Source organism: Lepeophtheirus salmonis, chromosome 2 (assembly GCF_016086655.4).
Source record: "Lepeophtheirus salmonis chromosome 2, UVic_Lsal_1.4, whole genome shotgun sequence".
Taxonomy (NCBI): Eukaryota; Metazoa; Arthropoda; class Copepoda; order Siphonostomatoida; family Caligidae; genus Lepeophtheirus; species Lepeophtheirus salmonis.
In genome coordinates this window covers 26,336,518-26,354,707 of record NC_052132.2, presented here as the reverse complement: position 1 = coordinate 26,354,707, position 18,190 = coordinate 26,336,518, and the positions used below count along the sequence as shown (strand labels likewise).

Sequence of the window (18,190 nt, the reverse complement as noted above, 5' to 3'; positions counted from 1 at the left end):
CGCTGAGGGTTCAAAAGAATTTGAACTAAGAAGGGAGAATTTGTGGTTTTAGTAATTTACTAAATAGGTTATAAGATCGCGCTCTTTAACACTAGATACTCGACAAGAGATGATTGTCTATATAAACAATCATGATCCTTGCTCTCTGATAAATTTGAATTTTCAAAATAGAGAGTAATAATAACTAACAATTATTGGACTAGCGATGTCACTTAGTCACAATGTTAACAATGTATACTTTTTTTTTTTAAATTAACACGCACCTCAAACAAGGCAATATTCAAAAATTTAGTCATAGGTTGGCCTCTAATTCTTAATTATTTTTTAGTGGGTGAGTTTTTTCTTTTTTGTTGGCAATATTTTTCATTTTTGCGAGGACAGAAGATCTAAGTATTATGTGTGAAATAAAATGTGTCTGCAAATTAATGATGAAGAGCATCATTGAAGATTTGTTGGGGAGTTATAATTGTAAGCCTCCGTTTGATTAAGAGTAGAACGAGGATCAAAAATGAAAGTATTCTTGCCCATGTTCTTGCTTAATCCGGAGTGACATTTGTCATTTATTCCTTCACATAACAGTGTCCCGGAGATAGTTTAATAAAACGTCAAGACAGCTCTCTTCTCAAACATTTTTCAAATTGTAAGAGTTCGCATGATAGTTTTTGGTTTCTTTTTTTTAAGGATAGAAACTGCTTACAGTTTACAACTCATATGTGTTTTTAAAATATCACAAGTGACTACAATTTTTATAATTAACTATATGGCGCCTTTATGCATGACTTTCGACAGAATGCCTTTCAACACTAATTAATACACTCACATTGATCAGGAATATCTTGTAAAGGATATAACCTTTTTTTACTTAATGATTTTATTTTGTTAGGGCGATGACAGAAAGCTCCAACGTGTTATGTTTTTTTTTTTGTTTTTTTTTTGTATTTGTGCTTCACATACCCACCAACATAATTATATGATTGAGTGTTATAATTGAGGCATAATAATCATACAATTCATTATATACTACTTAATAACTTACAATGAATTTAAATAGAGAAAAATATCATAAATAGTTTTACATTTTTTATCAAAAAAAATATGAATCATTTATTATATGTTCTAAATTTTTCAAGCTCTTTATGATACTCAATACATTTGACATTGGAAATAATTACTTCTTCTAAATAATTTGTTTTTACTTTTTTTCAAATCCTAACATTTATTGCATTTTACCTCAACATAAAAATTAATATTCTAGCGAAATAAAACTGATTTTAACCCTAGTAGTTGTTACATATGGTTAACTATAAACATCAACAGACTATTTATACCTGTGAAATCATTATCTAAAAAGAAAGAGTTCGAGAAAAGAACATTAAAATTTGTAAACTGTTGAATAAAACTATTTTTAATTATATATACATTTACAAGCTATGTCCATCATATTTGGTAAGCTGGTCAGCTTAAACTCACGTACATCTTAATAATATACAAAATTGTATAAATTACGTCAAAGGAAATGGAGATAAAAAATATAACAAAGGGTTGGAGACTTTTCTTTTTTTGGAAAAAGAGTGAAACTTCAGAGAAACGAAGACCTATCAATATAGTTTTGTTTAAAAATAAAATAAATTAAAATTTCATATTTCTTCTATTATATAAAAAAAAATGTCAACAAAAAGGCCCTGTATTTTATTCTATAATTTTTTTTGAGGGATTTATGTTTAATTAAGGATTCCATTATGGGATAAATAAATAAACCACTTATGGATATTAGGTAGTTATATTGATTTCATACAGCAACAAAAATCAAACAGAGTCTATTAATAGATCTTGCCGTGTGGCATTTTTTCAAGCAATTTATGTGCAATGTATAATAAAAATTACTATCAACATAAATCAAATCAATTACAATATAAATATTGTTGTATACAAACAGTCTTTACTTTAATAAATTACTTATTCTTTAAGATGGTATAATGAATAAAAAAACATGTAGCAATGTTTTTTTTTTAATTATTTGTACTTATATTTACATCTGCATGGTTTTTACACCTCGATTTGAAAAAAAATAACAATAAAGTCCGAAAATACGCCTGTTGAAGGTTTTAATGGTAGTTTTCGTTTTTTAAGCCTAAATAACAATATTCAATGTGGGTTTTAACCAATGGGCATAACGTTTGTCACAAAATTGATTTTAATTTAGGAGATATATATATATATACGGTGTGGAGATTTTTAATCCAGAACAAATTTAGACGAGAATATCTTGGTAACTCTGAGATGAAAGGGTTTTCATCAGATTCAACTGACAAAATTGTGTGAGAAAAAAATACAAAATTCTTGGGATGTCCTCCTAATATGAATGCGTGTGCAGTCATTATTGTGTACCATTGTGCCTGGATGCAAATAAATCGAAAGATAAGGATTATAAAGAGCTTAACTTGATTTTAACAGATTCGGTGTCATGCTAAAGTTTTTAATTGGCGCAGTTTTGTCGCAATCGGGTAATTGGAACGGGATTTATCAGCAAAACTAACATTTTCAAGATTTTTATGTTTTGGAATAAAGAAATGTAGCCTCCTCGATCGCTGGATTGGAAGACTTTGATCTACTATGTGTGAGGTTTCTTTGAGAGAGAGAGAGTACAATAAACGTGCACATAACACTGTTGACTCTTTGCAGGCTTTTATTCTGGAGAAATTGTCCAACACGAACAAAAAGTTATTTATCAAGGCCTATACCAGGTCTACGGCCGGTTTGAAGACAGTAGTGTAAGCTGGAGGTGGTTGGTTTGAGTGATTGACTTCACTATGGAATTAGTTTTGGACTATAACTTGTATTATGCAAAAACCTTAAATTTTCCAGATTAACTCCACCCTCAATATAAAGCTGAATAAAGCGGTCGCATAAAGGAAACTGAAAAACTGGCCTTTTAGTGCAGGTGATCGATCACATATTCATGCTTCTTATTTTGTAACAGTTTTATAATGAGGATAATTGATATGCCCGCTTTGTACAGAAATACGTTTAAAACAGGAGGCCGTTAGATAAGGTTTGACTAAAGTTGTTTTTATAGAAATTTATCATAATTGCAATTATATTGAGGCAGGAATTGAGATACAAATCACCTTCTAAAGATTCCATTATTTTTAAGTTCACTCCGGATAATTGCAAAAAGTTTCTTAAAAAAAGATTATAAATCATAGTTGGTTTGTAAATGGTACATACAAACCTCTTGAGGGTTTCACTTGGAGTTCCATAAAACTAGTGATGTGCTGCGAGCTGAATTTTACTGCTCGAGTATTTTAGAGATTATAAAAAAACACTCGAGGAATTACTAAATACTTGCTTGAATAATCGCAACTTGCTTCAATACTCATTACCATAATGCGTATTTAACTTATAATTTTTGCCTTACTTATAATGTTGGAGTGATAAAGACAAAAATTCATTAAATAAGGAGGACCAAAGTTCCTCCAGCCCAACCCCTGTGCACGTCCCTCACACTATCTAATACTTTGTGTACGCTTACAAATTCTTCAGTCCAAAACTTTTATTTTATATAAGATTATTGAAACTTTGTCATTAAAAAATTATTTTTTCCTTCTCTAATTATTAATAATAAGATCCACATTCTTAACTGGCTTAACTGAAACCCCTTTCTTCCTCTTTTGTATGCAAAACTTCTTGAATCCGAATAAAAAAAATTTGGAGGACTTACATGTTTTAATATTCTCTAAAAAGAAAAAGGGGATTAATATAATTTTTGACGAGTTACGAGCAAATACTCACATTTTAGACACACGACCCGACTTTTGCTGTATTTTTTGTTTACTTCATAATCTCGAGTTTCAATTCCCGAGTTTTTCTTGTTACGCATCACTACTTAAAACAGAGTATTCAGTAGCATAGTGGTGCGTCAATATTGAAGCAGTCTTGAACAAAACGAAAAAAAATGGGAAAATATCAATGTTCATATGTCTATACGACCCGATATTTGATACACCTATTTAAATCATCAATTGGTTTTGTAATCAAACGAGTTAAGATACCTAAGAATGTTTACTATAGTTTAAAATTGTTATATGATTTAAGATACAAATACTGTCCAAAAATGTGCATCGGATTTCAATACATTTTTATTTATCTCTAATAATAATAATATTACAACTATTCGTCAGGATTTGTTGTAAGAAAAAATATTATTTGCTGATAAGCATTTACAATAAATTGCATTTTCTAAATCCAATAAGTGAAATAGAATAACTTTTTTTTTTTGTATGTACAAATTTACAAAAAAAAATTGATGATGAAACGTTAATGTGTACACATATATTTTGCTCAAATATAATTAGATTTTATGTTTTCCCTCTTCTATACAATACAAAAACTTTTTATAAACAAAAATAAAAAAAATAAATAAACTAGAGTTGAAGAAAAGTTTATAAAATGAAAACAAAAGAAAATGTTCATACATATACAGAATCTTTGAATTATATATTTTTTTGTAATATGTAAATACCCAGTTCTTTGAACCTAACCCCGTTTTTTTTACTCTAAACTTTCTTTAATTTGTCTTTTTTTACTTTCTTTTAGGTGATGAGGACCGGAGAGACAAAGAAGACCGCCGAAGATGTCAAATAGACTGCGCCAGACTCATATTAGACCGCTCTGCAACTCTTCTACTTACAGCAACCCAGTCCTTTCTTCATCATCCGGATCAAAGTTCAGCTAGAGAGAATCGAGACACAGTTTTTTGCCAAATGAGACGAGCCTTGGATTTAATTCATTATATCATTAAGGAAGGGGTTGTCGAAGCATCTAACAAATTTTGTTTAGGACACCCTATTGATCAAAGCCCTGTGATGACAGAGACTTGCATTTCAGAAGAGCTGAGTAACTCCACTGTACTACGAGCCATGAAATACTTTGAAGACTCTGTGGAGATTATGCGAATGTCCATTGTTAGTGACTCGTATAAGGAGCAAATCACATCGAGTTTGGAGTCCATTATTGAGAGAACTCAAGACTTTACAGATTCAGCCTATACTTCCCATGATCACCGGCAAAATATTATCATGTTATGTGAGAGGAGTACCATTGAGTTAGCACACCTCCTACGGACCACAATGTCCAATAATCCAACTCACCATCGTCATCATCACTCACATGCACCTAATAATCCGATTGATATGAGTCCAGTTGCTCCTTTAGAGTTTGATGAAGCACTTCGAAATCTTCTCAAAACAACGAAAGAACTTGGATTGGAACTTCAGCAAATTGCTCTGGAGCATGCTGGGTCACTCATAAGTAATTGCAGAATAGGTCGTGATATATTGCATAATCTTAAGGGGTCGGCTCTCTCAGCAGACTCTGATCGATTGGCTTTACAGAGCGAAAGGCTTACTGAGTATATGGACTATGTTGAAGATGTGGCTAAACTAGTGCGCCATGTCACTCGAACTGAGTCAGCTCAAATACGTGCAAAGCATGCTCAAATCAATTTACATATTTATGGCTCTCAAGTCCCAGTTGCGGCTGCCACTCTTTGTCATGATCCACATTCCAAAGTAGCAAAAGATAATCTTGAAACTTTTTGTACCATGTGGCAATATCTTGTTGATGATGTCATTCAAATATCAAAGCACGTTGCTGATACGACAATCAACGGACCACACAATCGACACTCAATTACTCCGTTCATTCAACAACATAAATCCGTGCCGAATCTAGGGATGGGAATGTCCCCAGGAAATGCTTTTCTTGCTGTTCCGAAAGAGGATATAGAGTCTCGTCGACATTCTTCTCCAGGGCTTGTCCAACATCCACCTCAGCACACACCCTACTCTATGATGGGACCTCATCCTCCCCCAATCCATCATCAATCCCAACAACAACAGCAGCAGCAGCAGCCTCCATCGACTCACTACTACCCTTCAGCCTATCGCCATCCAGAAGAGTTCCTCAATTCTTTTAAAGACGTTGAGAAGAACGAGATCATAAATCGATCGAAAAAGATGGCGTCCATTACAAAGTGCATGTTTAACTTTACTCGAGGAGAAGGGAAAGTGAAGACAACCCAGGATTTATTCACTCAGGCAGAGTACTTTGCAGAGGAAAGCAATCTTCTTTATAAGGTAATACGCATATTTAGTTATGATGTTCCCACTGGGGAAGACAAAAGAGTTCTCATGGCAATCGCGGATAATGTCCCTAAACATTGCCATCAAATGCAAATGCTAATTCAAAGTACCACTGTCGGTAAGGCAGCCACATTCACCAAAGTGGATAGTATCATCAAAGAGACACGAACTATCATGCAACTTGTGGTTCGTATTGTAGAAGTTTGTTATTCAAATGCAACCAAGTACAATTTGGATTTTTCCAACGTGTCTTCCGAAGGGAGGACTCATACTTCGGATGATACATCACAGACTTTCGGAAGTTCAGGAGCCTCCGGAAGTGGGACTAATTCGGCTTCAGACTCCTCCTGACAGTTTGGGATGTCGAGAGGTCGACAGTCCGCACCTCCAGCGGGCGGGGGAAACAAGCGTACACGAGTTTCGTTTTTATTGTATTAAAACTAAATAACACAATAACAACGGGAATCCAATTTGTTTCCTTTAGACCTTTCGACATCCGAGTATCATTCTTTTATTATGATGAACTACAGAGGATCAATCTTTTTTATTTATTATTTTTAGTGGTTTTTTTTTAGCCTTCCTTTGTTTAGCTTTCTTTTTTATGAAGGGTAGACTGAACAATATGTAATATATAGATCATACAACAAAACATAAAGTAGTTCTCTGGACTTCATCATGTAAAAATTAGCAAAGATTTGTTATTAATTGTATTTCGCATTTTTTTATAATAATTTCATTCTCCATTTGTTAAGATAAAAACGCTTGTTCATGGTACATATTTTTTTTTCTGTTTTACGACGGTGGACAATTACTTCTTTTTTGTTAAGAGAAGAGATTCAAAAGCTTTTTAACATTTAAGGGCCAACACATATTCAAGAGTAAAAGAGGTATTTGTGCATTGATTTCTTACTCATGTACATAGTAGTAGAAATTATTTATTAATCAAATACTTCTTTCCATTTCTCTCTTCATCATATTTACTTCAAATTAAATTTGCAACTAAAAAAAATTATAAGTAAAGTAAAAAATCAAAGTTATTGTTAGTCAAACTTAATATATTCATTACAGATGCAACCAATTAACTTATATACATATTACTATTAATTAAATATTAATACCATTATGCTATTACCATCATCTTCGTTGTTTTTATTCAGACGTAATAAAATAATACTCTGCATTTTTTATAGTGAAGTTGTATTCAATAAACTGTAACATAAGCTAGAGCGTCATCAGAATCCTCTGCGTTTTTGATGCCGCGCTACTCTCCTTATACTCCCCTAGATAGTATGTTGCCTTTAGATTATGAGATAGGGAGGGATCTGTATATTTTTCTTTAAATCTATCTTCCAAAAGTTGACAAGTTCTTATTTTGACTATCTGTGCTCACAAGATGTATTCAAAAGAGGGATTTTTGAATCCTCTTGTTGGAGCAACGGGTCCATCATCTAACTTTGGAAATCAGTTTAAACAAAGATATACAAAATCCCAAGTTTCCTAAGAAGGATGCTTGAGAGACTACTCATCCACTCATCGTTCGTATCTCTTTTATAAAAACATAGAGCATCATAATATTATTTATGTCCTTTTTTCCATGTACTACAAGCTTTCAACTCAGACCAAGCAACATGGAGCTGTTACTTTATTAGATGAGATTTTAGTTTTATTACCTAATCCACCCTATTTGCATGAACTTTTGTATAATATGTAAGTATGTAGTTGCCACTTTGTATTTATTAGTTTTTAAAAATATATTTGTAATGAGGGATGGGGAATAACTTGATTCGTTGAATAAAATACATTTTTATTAAAAAAAAATTCTCAATATTTTTTGAGTAAATGTTTTGGTATGGCTTTAACTGAGTTGTATATTAAATTTTCTTGGGTATTCTTAAGAATAAATCCTATAACTTTGTTTTTTTCTATTGAGGTTGTCAGGTGGGTCACGTACTCTAAATCGTGCAATTTCCTTTTCTTGGTTCCATCATTTATTATTTACTTAAATAATTATTTTTTTCTCCCTTGAGAAAAATCGGAATATCTATAACAAATTCATTTTACACAGGTTATTATTTTTATATGATCACAACAAAAAAGCTTGCAATAATGTTTGTCAAATGTGAGTCTGAAAAAGAATTGTAATTTTAATTTAATTATCTTAGATTTCTATTTTAAGGTATTTAAGTAAATAAATTGTTTGAAGGCGTCGCAAATTGAACTTACGGATTGTACCAATTTTATAGAAAAATATAAATAATATTTATTTGTAAAGCCATATAGGAGCAATACAAAGTTTTATATATCAAATAAAGATTTTAAACAATAGTTAACATTTCGGTGTAGTTTAATCCCTTCCAAAATGTAGAATATGAAGCCAACAATGGGCCAAAATAAGTCAATGAAATATTGGACTGTTCATATTTATTTATTATGAAGTGAATCAATCTATTTGGAATAACTCATATTCTTAATTTTTGTTTAAGATTGTTTTTGTGTTGATCTACCATATGCAGAAAAAAATGAACAAAAATGTCTCATAAAAAGTTTTAAAATTAAATCCTTATTAGTTTTTTAACTGATTGTCTAATTAACTGTTTTACGAATGCAAAAATCGTAAGTATATGTTTTTTATAAAAACAAAATAAGTGTTTTGTGCTTTTTGAATGGCTTGATGTATTTTCATCGTTTTCTTTCTTTTAATTCAATATTATTTTTTAAATTCATAGTATGTTTGTGTCTTATAAAATTTACCTCTTGCTTACTAATATCTATGTTTTGACAAATTGCATTCATAGTGTAGAATTATACCCTAAACAATTTCTATGTCTTTTTATCATTTTATAAAATGTATTACTTATTATTGTGAGAAAAATCTTTTTTTTTACTTAAAAAATCAATATTTAGTAGTTCTTAAAGAAGATGGAGAATTAAGGAAGCAGTAGATTTTTTCAATATACATCATTATTTAATAAGTAATTTATCCCCTGACAATTTTGTAAGTTGAGAGGGAAAGTATAGGTCTATAAATTCAATGGTAGGCTCATTTTTACAGAGAAAAACATAATATCAACAAAAAAATTCAGTGGCATTGATTTCCCTTTTTCCTTAGCATAGAAACACTTCATAAATGTAATGTACCACTTGTAAGCGTTTGGAGGGTGTTCTTTGAGGTTAAACTCAGCATTTTTCTTCCTCTAAACATGGCGAGTAAAATTGATGCAAAGAGCTTGATTTTGGTAGAATATGACCCCATCACCTTCTCCCAAGCCTTTTCCGAATAATTAAGGTTTTCATCGACAAATTTCAGATGGGCACCTATATATTTATAACATTCAAGGGATTTAATTTCCTAAAGTATTTTTTATATTCTCTTTCTCACTGCAAAAATACCCAACCATTAAAATTACAGACTTTCCTTTTTTTTTATCAGTGGGAAACTTAAAAAATTGCCAAGTGAGCAATTACTTATTTCCTCCGCTCTAGATACAACAGGCTAATGACTAGTGCTGAAAATCAGAATGAAAAAAGTAGGTTGTTATGTTAGACTGAATCAAAAAATATTTTTTTTTATATGCATTATGAGTAATACTGGCCCCAAATAATTTGTTATTTTTTATATATATAATATTTCCCCAATAATTTAAAATATCATAATTTTTACATGTCTTATATGCAGTTATATGTACAATCAAAGATTAAGGTAAATCTAATTGTTCAAATTATCTTCAAATAATGATGATCCTCTCCTCATAATTTGTTCTGCAAAAAAATGCAGGACTATAAATAGATCATAAATCATTAGTATTAATGGGCATTTTGTAAAGCGGGAGGAGAGAATGAGAGTGGACAGACTATTTTTGAATTAATAATTTACAATTATTATCTATTAACTCTTTTGAAAGGGTCTATATTCTTCTAAAGTAGTTATTTTTTACAAAATGCTTAATTCGGATAATTCCTCTTTGATACAAATCTAATTTGTTTTTATAGGTATAAAAAGATTAAATATCTAACCAAAAATAGGCCAATTCAAACTTCCAACTTAACTAGGGCTCTGTTTTTAAAATTTCACAATAATATTTTCATTGTATTTTTTGCACAAATGGTATTTTTAATAAAATTTAAATCCCCCCCCCCCTCACTGATAATTTTAAAGTAACATTTTTTTATCTAATTGACTTTAAGCAGATTGATGTCCTACTGAAGTTCGATAACTTCAAAAAGGTAGAAATTGAAGGAACTCCGAAATAGTTTTTTGAGCTCCATCTAGACATCAATTTCAGGCACAGTGTTTTGTCGTTGGTATAAACACTCTGACTAAATATTATCACAATCGGTGATGATCATGTAATAAATTTCCATGTATATATAGTACTTAACATGGAATGCCCCAAAATATTAATTAGGAGAAATATATATAAGGTTATGTAGACTGTATAAGATTATTAATAAATTTTTATCATACAAGACATGTTGTATACATAATAAGACTCCTCTTTTATCTCCCTTTTTCATATTCATGGTTGGGATTGTAGATAAATAATAAGAATGCTTAAAATCAATTCTTAAAAACCTCTATAAATAATAACATTATTAGTTAATAACACAGAAATCAATTAATTACCGCGCCAAGAAAATGGGCGGAGAGAAAATATATTATAAGTTTAGAATTGATATATAAGTGAGTGTCAATAAAATATTTATACAAGATATAACATGAATACTTTAGTCTCTGTGATGGACGTAACCCCGAGTTTAGTAGCAAGGGGTGAAGTATTAATAGTGTAATAGATACAAATAATATAAGCAAAAGGGGATGTAATTAATCATAGAAAGCCAACGAAGCAGTTACTGCAACCAAATTTCAAACTCTCAACCCTCATATTTTCCCAAAGTTTACATACTTACTTAGTAATTAGTTGTACACATATAATATAATGCTTGAAATGACAGGCAGGAGTAGTTTTTAGTTATATTACTAACATACATATTTATATTTGCTATTAAGATCTTTAAAGGCTTAACAACAAAAAGACCTTATTTCTTTTTACTTGTCAAGGTGTGATATGATTTTGAATATTTAGGGATTATATTTATTTGTTTTTTGTTGTTGTTGTTTGTTTTTGTATTTTGAACAAGCGTCTTTTATATATATAATATATTTAACGCTATGTTTTGAAACATGAACATATATTGTAATGTGTGATGGTAACACACCCATGGGATAAGCGATTGGAAATGCGGTTGTGGTTCTATTCTTAGAGCTGGATTCACATTGGTTTAACGTGTACAAATCAATGAGAATCTTGAAAGCCAATAGAATATTCACAGCCTCCCATTATGTATTCTATATCGCTTTTTTATTTTATTCTTTGGTTTTGCATTTGATGATGAGCTCAGCATTATCAAATTTTAGATAATTTTTTTGTAGATTAGGAACACTTTGTGTATACACTTTTCATACAAAAAAATACTACAAGAAGTATTCACTTTATAAAAAAAAAGATTTTTACTTAGAAAATTTGAAATATTGATATCGTTCCTCATATTAAGACTATGTTTGGATCTATCCATTAGTTAGTAACCTAGAATAGACAATATAAACTCTCCCGTTTTTGGGTTAATATTTCTACCACTTCTCCAAGATCTTTTCTCATTGGAAAAATATAAAAACAGACCTTGCACTAGGTTGAAACCTCTTAAGCCATGTTTGCTGTAGCAGAGGCCATTTAAATTTGGAAACAATTGTAATTCGGCTTAAAATTGGTCATTTGGATGCTTTTTGTAACACCTTTTGAAATATGACGCTATGAGTCAAAAATGGTTATTTTGTTGTTATTCAGTTTATCGGTTAAAAATCATTTAAGAGGCCTAAGATGTATTCAATGATTTGCAGTTTCTCTTTTATATCAAACTTAGTATATCAAAATCCTAGTTGAAGTGATAGTTATTGAACAAAATGAAGGATCATTATCTATTATTATTTTTGATAAAATAGGGAAAACTAAAATAATTGAGTACATCTTAGGCCCATTAAAGTATTCAAACAAGATGTACAATAATTTAAACTGATAAAACGAATACTAAACTATAAAACTACCATTTTTATAAGATCTTCGTGCAGGGAGAGAAAACTGTTAACACGAAAATATAGACAGTCTAATATACATTTGTAAAATCATATATATATATATATATTTTAGTAGTAATACAATTGTGGTCTAAACATACATTTTTTGCATGCTTCAAATCAAGTAACTGACTAATTTCTGCTATTTGCTAAGAAGTATTGTTCAGTTGAATTGCACGGAGCCTTGAAATAAATAGATTAAGTTAACCTTTATATATACAGGACGTGTAACAAAAAAATTAATATTACTATTAATTATTATAATTAAGCCTATGAATATCGAGATGAATCATTGTAAATTTATATTTCCACTCATAATATAAAAACATGCTTAAATCCAATCTTATTCATTTTTTTTTTTGTAAGAAAACTTTAAATATTTGGACTTTCTAGGTTATGGAATGGATAAGAAATGAGTCAATATTTCAAGGACAGATACTACTTCTTCAATTCATTTCCATATGAAAACGCTGTACACGAGTTAATAGAAATTCCATTCCTAGATAGAAATACCATTTCGCCAGAGAACAGAGTCACTTTGAGATAATCAATTATGGTTTAACATCAGAACAATAGTCCTTGCGGATTGTTGGAATTAAAAATGACCCCATCAAAGTTTTAAAACTCTGTCTACGGACAAAAGAATGATGTTTGAGTCTGTTTCAACTTTTAAAACTGCAATACAAGTAATGACATGCAAAAAAAAAAAAAAAAGAATTCCAATACTTCTGATAACAGACTAAAGCTAGGGTTTGAATATTTGACTCTATTTTACGGCAAAGTTCTAGAGTTAAGTTATATTTATATATTTTTTTAATTAAAGATACGTCTTAAGATTTATTTAAGGCAGTTTCTACAAGAGCTGTTTATAAGTGAAGTGACGAGAATTTGAGCTAAAGTTTCATTCTTGTTCAAACCTTTTTGTTTTGATTCTGTGTTTAGTTTGAAGTTATAGTTTAATGAGACGTAGGCTCTGTTTTTTGTTTCTGTTTTTTACAAAGTCAGATATAAGCCATTTGATACTACAAAAAATATTTTATGATCTTGATGGCTTACTTTGATATATCAATCATTGCTTAATATTAAAAAACGTAGAATAGCTCCAAGAAAATAATTGAAAAGCTTTATGCCATGGAATAAAATCATTGATATGTTCTACGTTTTGTTATTTTTAGGAAATCATCTTATAATCTTTCTATACAGAGATAGGAAAACATATGCCCTTTGTTCAAATATTTCTTTATAAATATATAGCAGAGAAAATATGGTATATTGTTTGTTACTTATAGAAAGTATATATTTATAATATCCGACGTTTTCAAATATATATAAATCATGAAATAACTCTGTTCGTTTCCATATTCAGAGAAATCAATCAAAAAAATTTAAATGTATTTATTAAATAGTCTAACATAGCGTTTATTTACATAAACTACAACTATATGTATAGAGATTTATCTTTTGAGATCTTGGAATCCCGCTTTCCAACGATTTATGAAAGCTTTATACCTATAAGAAATCCCCGAGAGAAAAAAAAAATTCCAGAGAATCTTGTCTTTACTTATTTCATAACAAAAACTTCCTTTATGTACTTTATTCAAGAAAAAGTTGAATACGTATTAAAGATTTACTTGATATAAAAAGGTTAAGCGATTATGAAAACATTACCAAATTATGTACGATTAAAGAAAGGACGGATCCACATTCTGTTAGACCCGGTTTGATTTGGATCAATAGATGTAAATAGTCGAATAAGTTTCAATTATTCGAACTTTTGGATCCATATCTGAAACAAAAAATAGAATGATACTTGTTTCATTTTACCTAAAGTTTGGACCTAAATAAAATAGGATCCGACTAAGGTTACATTTTTATTGATTGCTTTTCCCATCAATTTATATAACACAACCTTATTCCTATTAGTACATAATGATTAGCTGTTATTATAATAACATTGAACAAGTTGTTACCTTTATTTATCTCGCAACTTCTCATCCGAAAAGAAATAGAAAAAACCCAAAATCAGTAAATTGTTAGACAATTTCTCCAACTTAGGAATTATTATTCAATAATAGACGATAATTGTTCACAGCTTAATAATAGCTAATTAGTATCCAAATATTTAATGTTAAGAAAACTGATAAAAGGAAAAGAAGAAGAAAAATATACAGCTGACAACAAAATAAAATGTATATTTAAGTGTTAGTGAGGAATAAACACGAGATACAACTGTTTAAGCAGAAGTTGCTCCAAGCTCTAATCAAGATAGATGAAGTATACCTTTGATATAGATAATTTTTTTTTACTAAAATTAAGTATATAGCAATACTATAAGCTATTAAAAATCCGTAAATCCCTTCAATCGTTGTTAGGATCAGTAAAATTTCGAGTACCAGAAGCCGGTTCAGATCTCGAATATTTTTGAATAATATAATTTTACTTACAACGAACTCGGGTATGTACTAGCTCTATGTATAATGTGCATAAAAAATAGTGAAAAATTTTGAGGGATCAAGTAGGAACTAATTTTTCTTTGGGAACGATCCAAACTTGAAATTTTTTTTTAAACCAGTAGAGTCCATACTTCTTTAAAAGATCAAATAAGTTGTTCCTCTAAAAGCATAGAGGTATCAGATTGGTCCAGGGTTTTTCAGGCCTATACCCAAGACTAGTAGTTGATTCCTTTCTAATGTGTGAGAAATTATATTAAAAAATTCTGGCAGTTGTAAACATATTTTGCAAAATTATTTGTATGCTTATGAAAGTACATAATATATAAGTTCCAATTTCGATAGCAAAATAAATAATAATTTTAAAAATAGGAACATTCTATACAATATTTCCCCGTTACATTTGAAATGTAACGGATTTGAAAATATATTTTATCCCTCTTAAACATTAAAGTTGGCAATTTAAGTACTTTTAATTTGAAAGGTTATTTTTTTAAATATTTTCCTCTTAATAAATATCCAATTTTTTATTTCCCCTTGGAGATCTGAACCGCTGTATTTTCTTCCAAGTTAAATTGCTATAAATTGTGTAAAAAAACTTATTATTTTCTTTTTCGTGAAAAAGAAAGGAGTTATTCTATCAACACAAAACAGGAGTCGCCGTGTTATGTTTTCCCTCAATTACATAACGAAAAAACTTTCAAAAAATATAAAAGTTGGGTTTAATAACAGCTTTTATGTAAGTGTATGCCTTGTTTATAGTTTTCCATAAATTTACATATATAATAATTGTGTACAATACATAGGTATACATACATATACATTATTATTTAATACATTAAATGTTTATTATCGATGAAAAAGTGAGTGTCGTATTTTTTGCTTCGAACGTTTTAAAAAAAACGTTCAATATAATATAATTTAATTTAAAAAGTTTTACACAAGAAAAAATATCCGTTTAACCGAGCCGGTTAAGATTGTTGATGGATCTAATGAGAATTAATATATTATTCAGTTTTTAGATAAATTGAGATCCTACCCTCAATTTGTGCCACTTACTTATTCAAAGTACAACTTGTAGAAGTAAAATCGTATTAATTCTTTTAACTCTAAAAGATGTTTTCAAATACTTTAACTATGGAAGCTGTTTTCAAAAAATATCGTTTTAGGCGAAACAAAACGCTTTCTTTGTGTCCAGAGGTTCCAAAAGGAATAGATATTACCTCAAAAAACTTTATGAGTTAACAAGGCTTAGAAAGAGAGAAAATAAACCAGAAAAAGATACACATTGGGTCTAGTTCATTTGTTTTAACGGGTTTTATATATTTTGTATACCACCGGAGAAAATATTAAGATATGCACTAAGAACCATTATTTAAAATTTGTTTCTTTTTGACAAAAATGTTCTGCAAAAAAATAAAAATCGTATACACTTTTTTGTAATAAAAGACAAATTTTTCAAATAGTGAACTGTTTTTTTGTGTCTCAATCTATGGACTGAATTTCTTCTCTATCCTGTAGAAATATGATTTATGCAGTACATGATTTGAGCCGATGTTCACAATTTAAAACAGACATAATGTCATCAACAATTTATCTATAGAATTGGTCGAACCCAAATTTTAAGTAAGACCGATCTTGGACAGATTTAGTTGTTGGGACTGATCTAGTCCGCCTTTTTTTTTTCTTTTTTGACCTTGTCCAGACTGAACTTTTTTAAAGGAGCACTAACATCCATAAACGGTCTTAGAGTGGTCTAAGATCTTCCAACTGAACCCTGATACTAGTACAAATGTGAGTATATCTAATATTTATGTGAGGAAATGTCCTTAGTAAATTATTCAAAAGGAATTCTGTGACTTGAAGTGTTTTGTCCCCTCGTACACTCATGACTGTTTTAGTTGATTCACACCATTATAACTACAAATAACATGACTTTTAAAGACACGTTTTAATTGTTTCTTGCTCTTAAGAATAAGAAATATTTGATGAACGAAGCCAAAACACACAATTTAGTATATGTATGTCCATAAATAAACAAAGCAATCAGATGATATCATGCAATGAATGTAAATGATTTGACTACTTTTTCTCTATGGCTTTATGAGAAGTAACATTAATATTATTTGCTATATTTAATTTTATTAATGACAATTTTTTATTATTTAGTGTATGTACATTCAGTAAATCACATGAGAGTATATGTATATTATTAGAATAAGTTTTATATGCTGTTTTTTTATACTATTGAATATTTGAAAGTAAGGTGGGGGTAAAAGGGTTTTATTCATATGGAAATGAAAAAAGGGGGGGAAATGGCCTAGAATCAGTAAATTTATTTAATCATATATATGCTTTTATTGAATTTTCTATATTATTATCATGGCATTTTAAATGTAGGATGTCAACACATAAGCAAGCCATGTTGATTTATCTTAAATTTAGTATGAATTACATTTTTATAATTTTGATGAAAAAAAATTACTTATTAACTCTTTAGGTGTGGCACAAATTGCACTTAATGTATTCAAAATTGATCTTCACAATTAAAGGATTCAGAAATTGATCGATTGTATTTGAATGACCATATCGGAACAATTATAAGTCTCTTATATTAAAGAAAGGGTCTAAACTTTTGGTGATATTCTGGAATATTTCAATTTATCCCAGAAGTTTGAATATAAAGCCAAAAAGTTCACTAAAATCTAAATTTGTATACTGGACGGATATATGCTGTAAAAAATAAATTGGATTTTCTTCTTTTCTGGATGTTTCTTTAAGATTATTTCAATGTTGACGCACCAAATATAAAAAAAAAATGTCCAATATTTTTTTTTTTTTGCTTTGCCTGTTTTTGTATGCTCCCACTATTAAGGATTATTCAGTCACAGGCGGTTGCCTTTCAAAAAACCTACTATGAGCATATTTCGTAAAGTCAGTTCTATTATATCCTTATGGTAAAAATTGCTCAACCTATGATCTAAGTTACAAAGTAGTAAGAAGATACCGCCCATATTTTAAAAAGGATGTTTTGGTGGTATAACGGAAAGGCCTAAGGAAAAATCTTTATTATTCATAACATACGATGTTCAAGTTCGAACCTATTTCAGAAAGTTCGTCTCATGTTTATGTAATTGTAATGACCGATCTGATAACTAACAATCTTTGATGACAGGCGATAGGGTTCAACTACGGCATTGGAGAAAATAATTTCTTGGTTTATGTCGTTATGGAGGTTATGGAGGATTCCTCGTTGGCCCATTTTTTTATATGTTACCTATATTGGTGAATGTACTTTAATTAATGACTCAATTGAATATTATAACTGATTGTCATATGCCTAGAATAAAATTGATTTGACAATGGAGTTGTCTCTCGAAAACTTGGATAGACATTATGTTTGAGAGGGTTTTCCTCCAAGTTATCGCCTGGATCGAATACCCTGTTCAGCTCAAAGCTTGAAACTC

The 18,190-nt window shown here is 29.8% G+C and overlaps 1 protein-coding gene across 1 annotated transcript in view; it reads left to right on the top strand.

The window, feature by feature from the left end:
- Nucleotides 1-7,961, top strand: part of alpha-Catr (alpha-catenin related) — a 47,261-nt gene extending 39,300 nt beyond the window's left edge. The window contains exon 2 of the mRNA XM_040707335.2: nucleotides 4,597-7,961. Within this exon, the coding sequence (XP_040563269.1) occupies nucleotides 4,597-6,494 (1,898 nt within the window). The 3' untranslated portion in view covers nucleotides 6,495-7,961. The remainder of the gene's footprint in view (nucleotides 1-4,596) is intronic.
- Nucleotides 7,962-18,190: the final 10,229 nt, after the last annotated feature.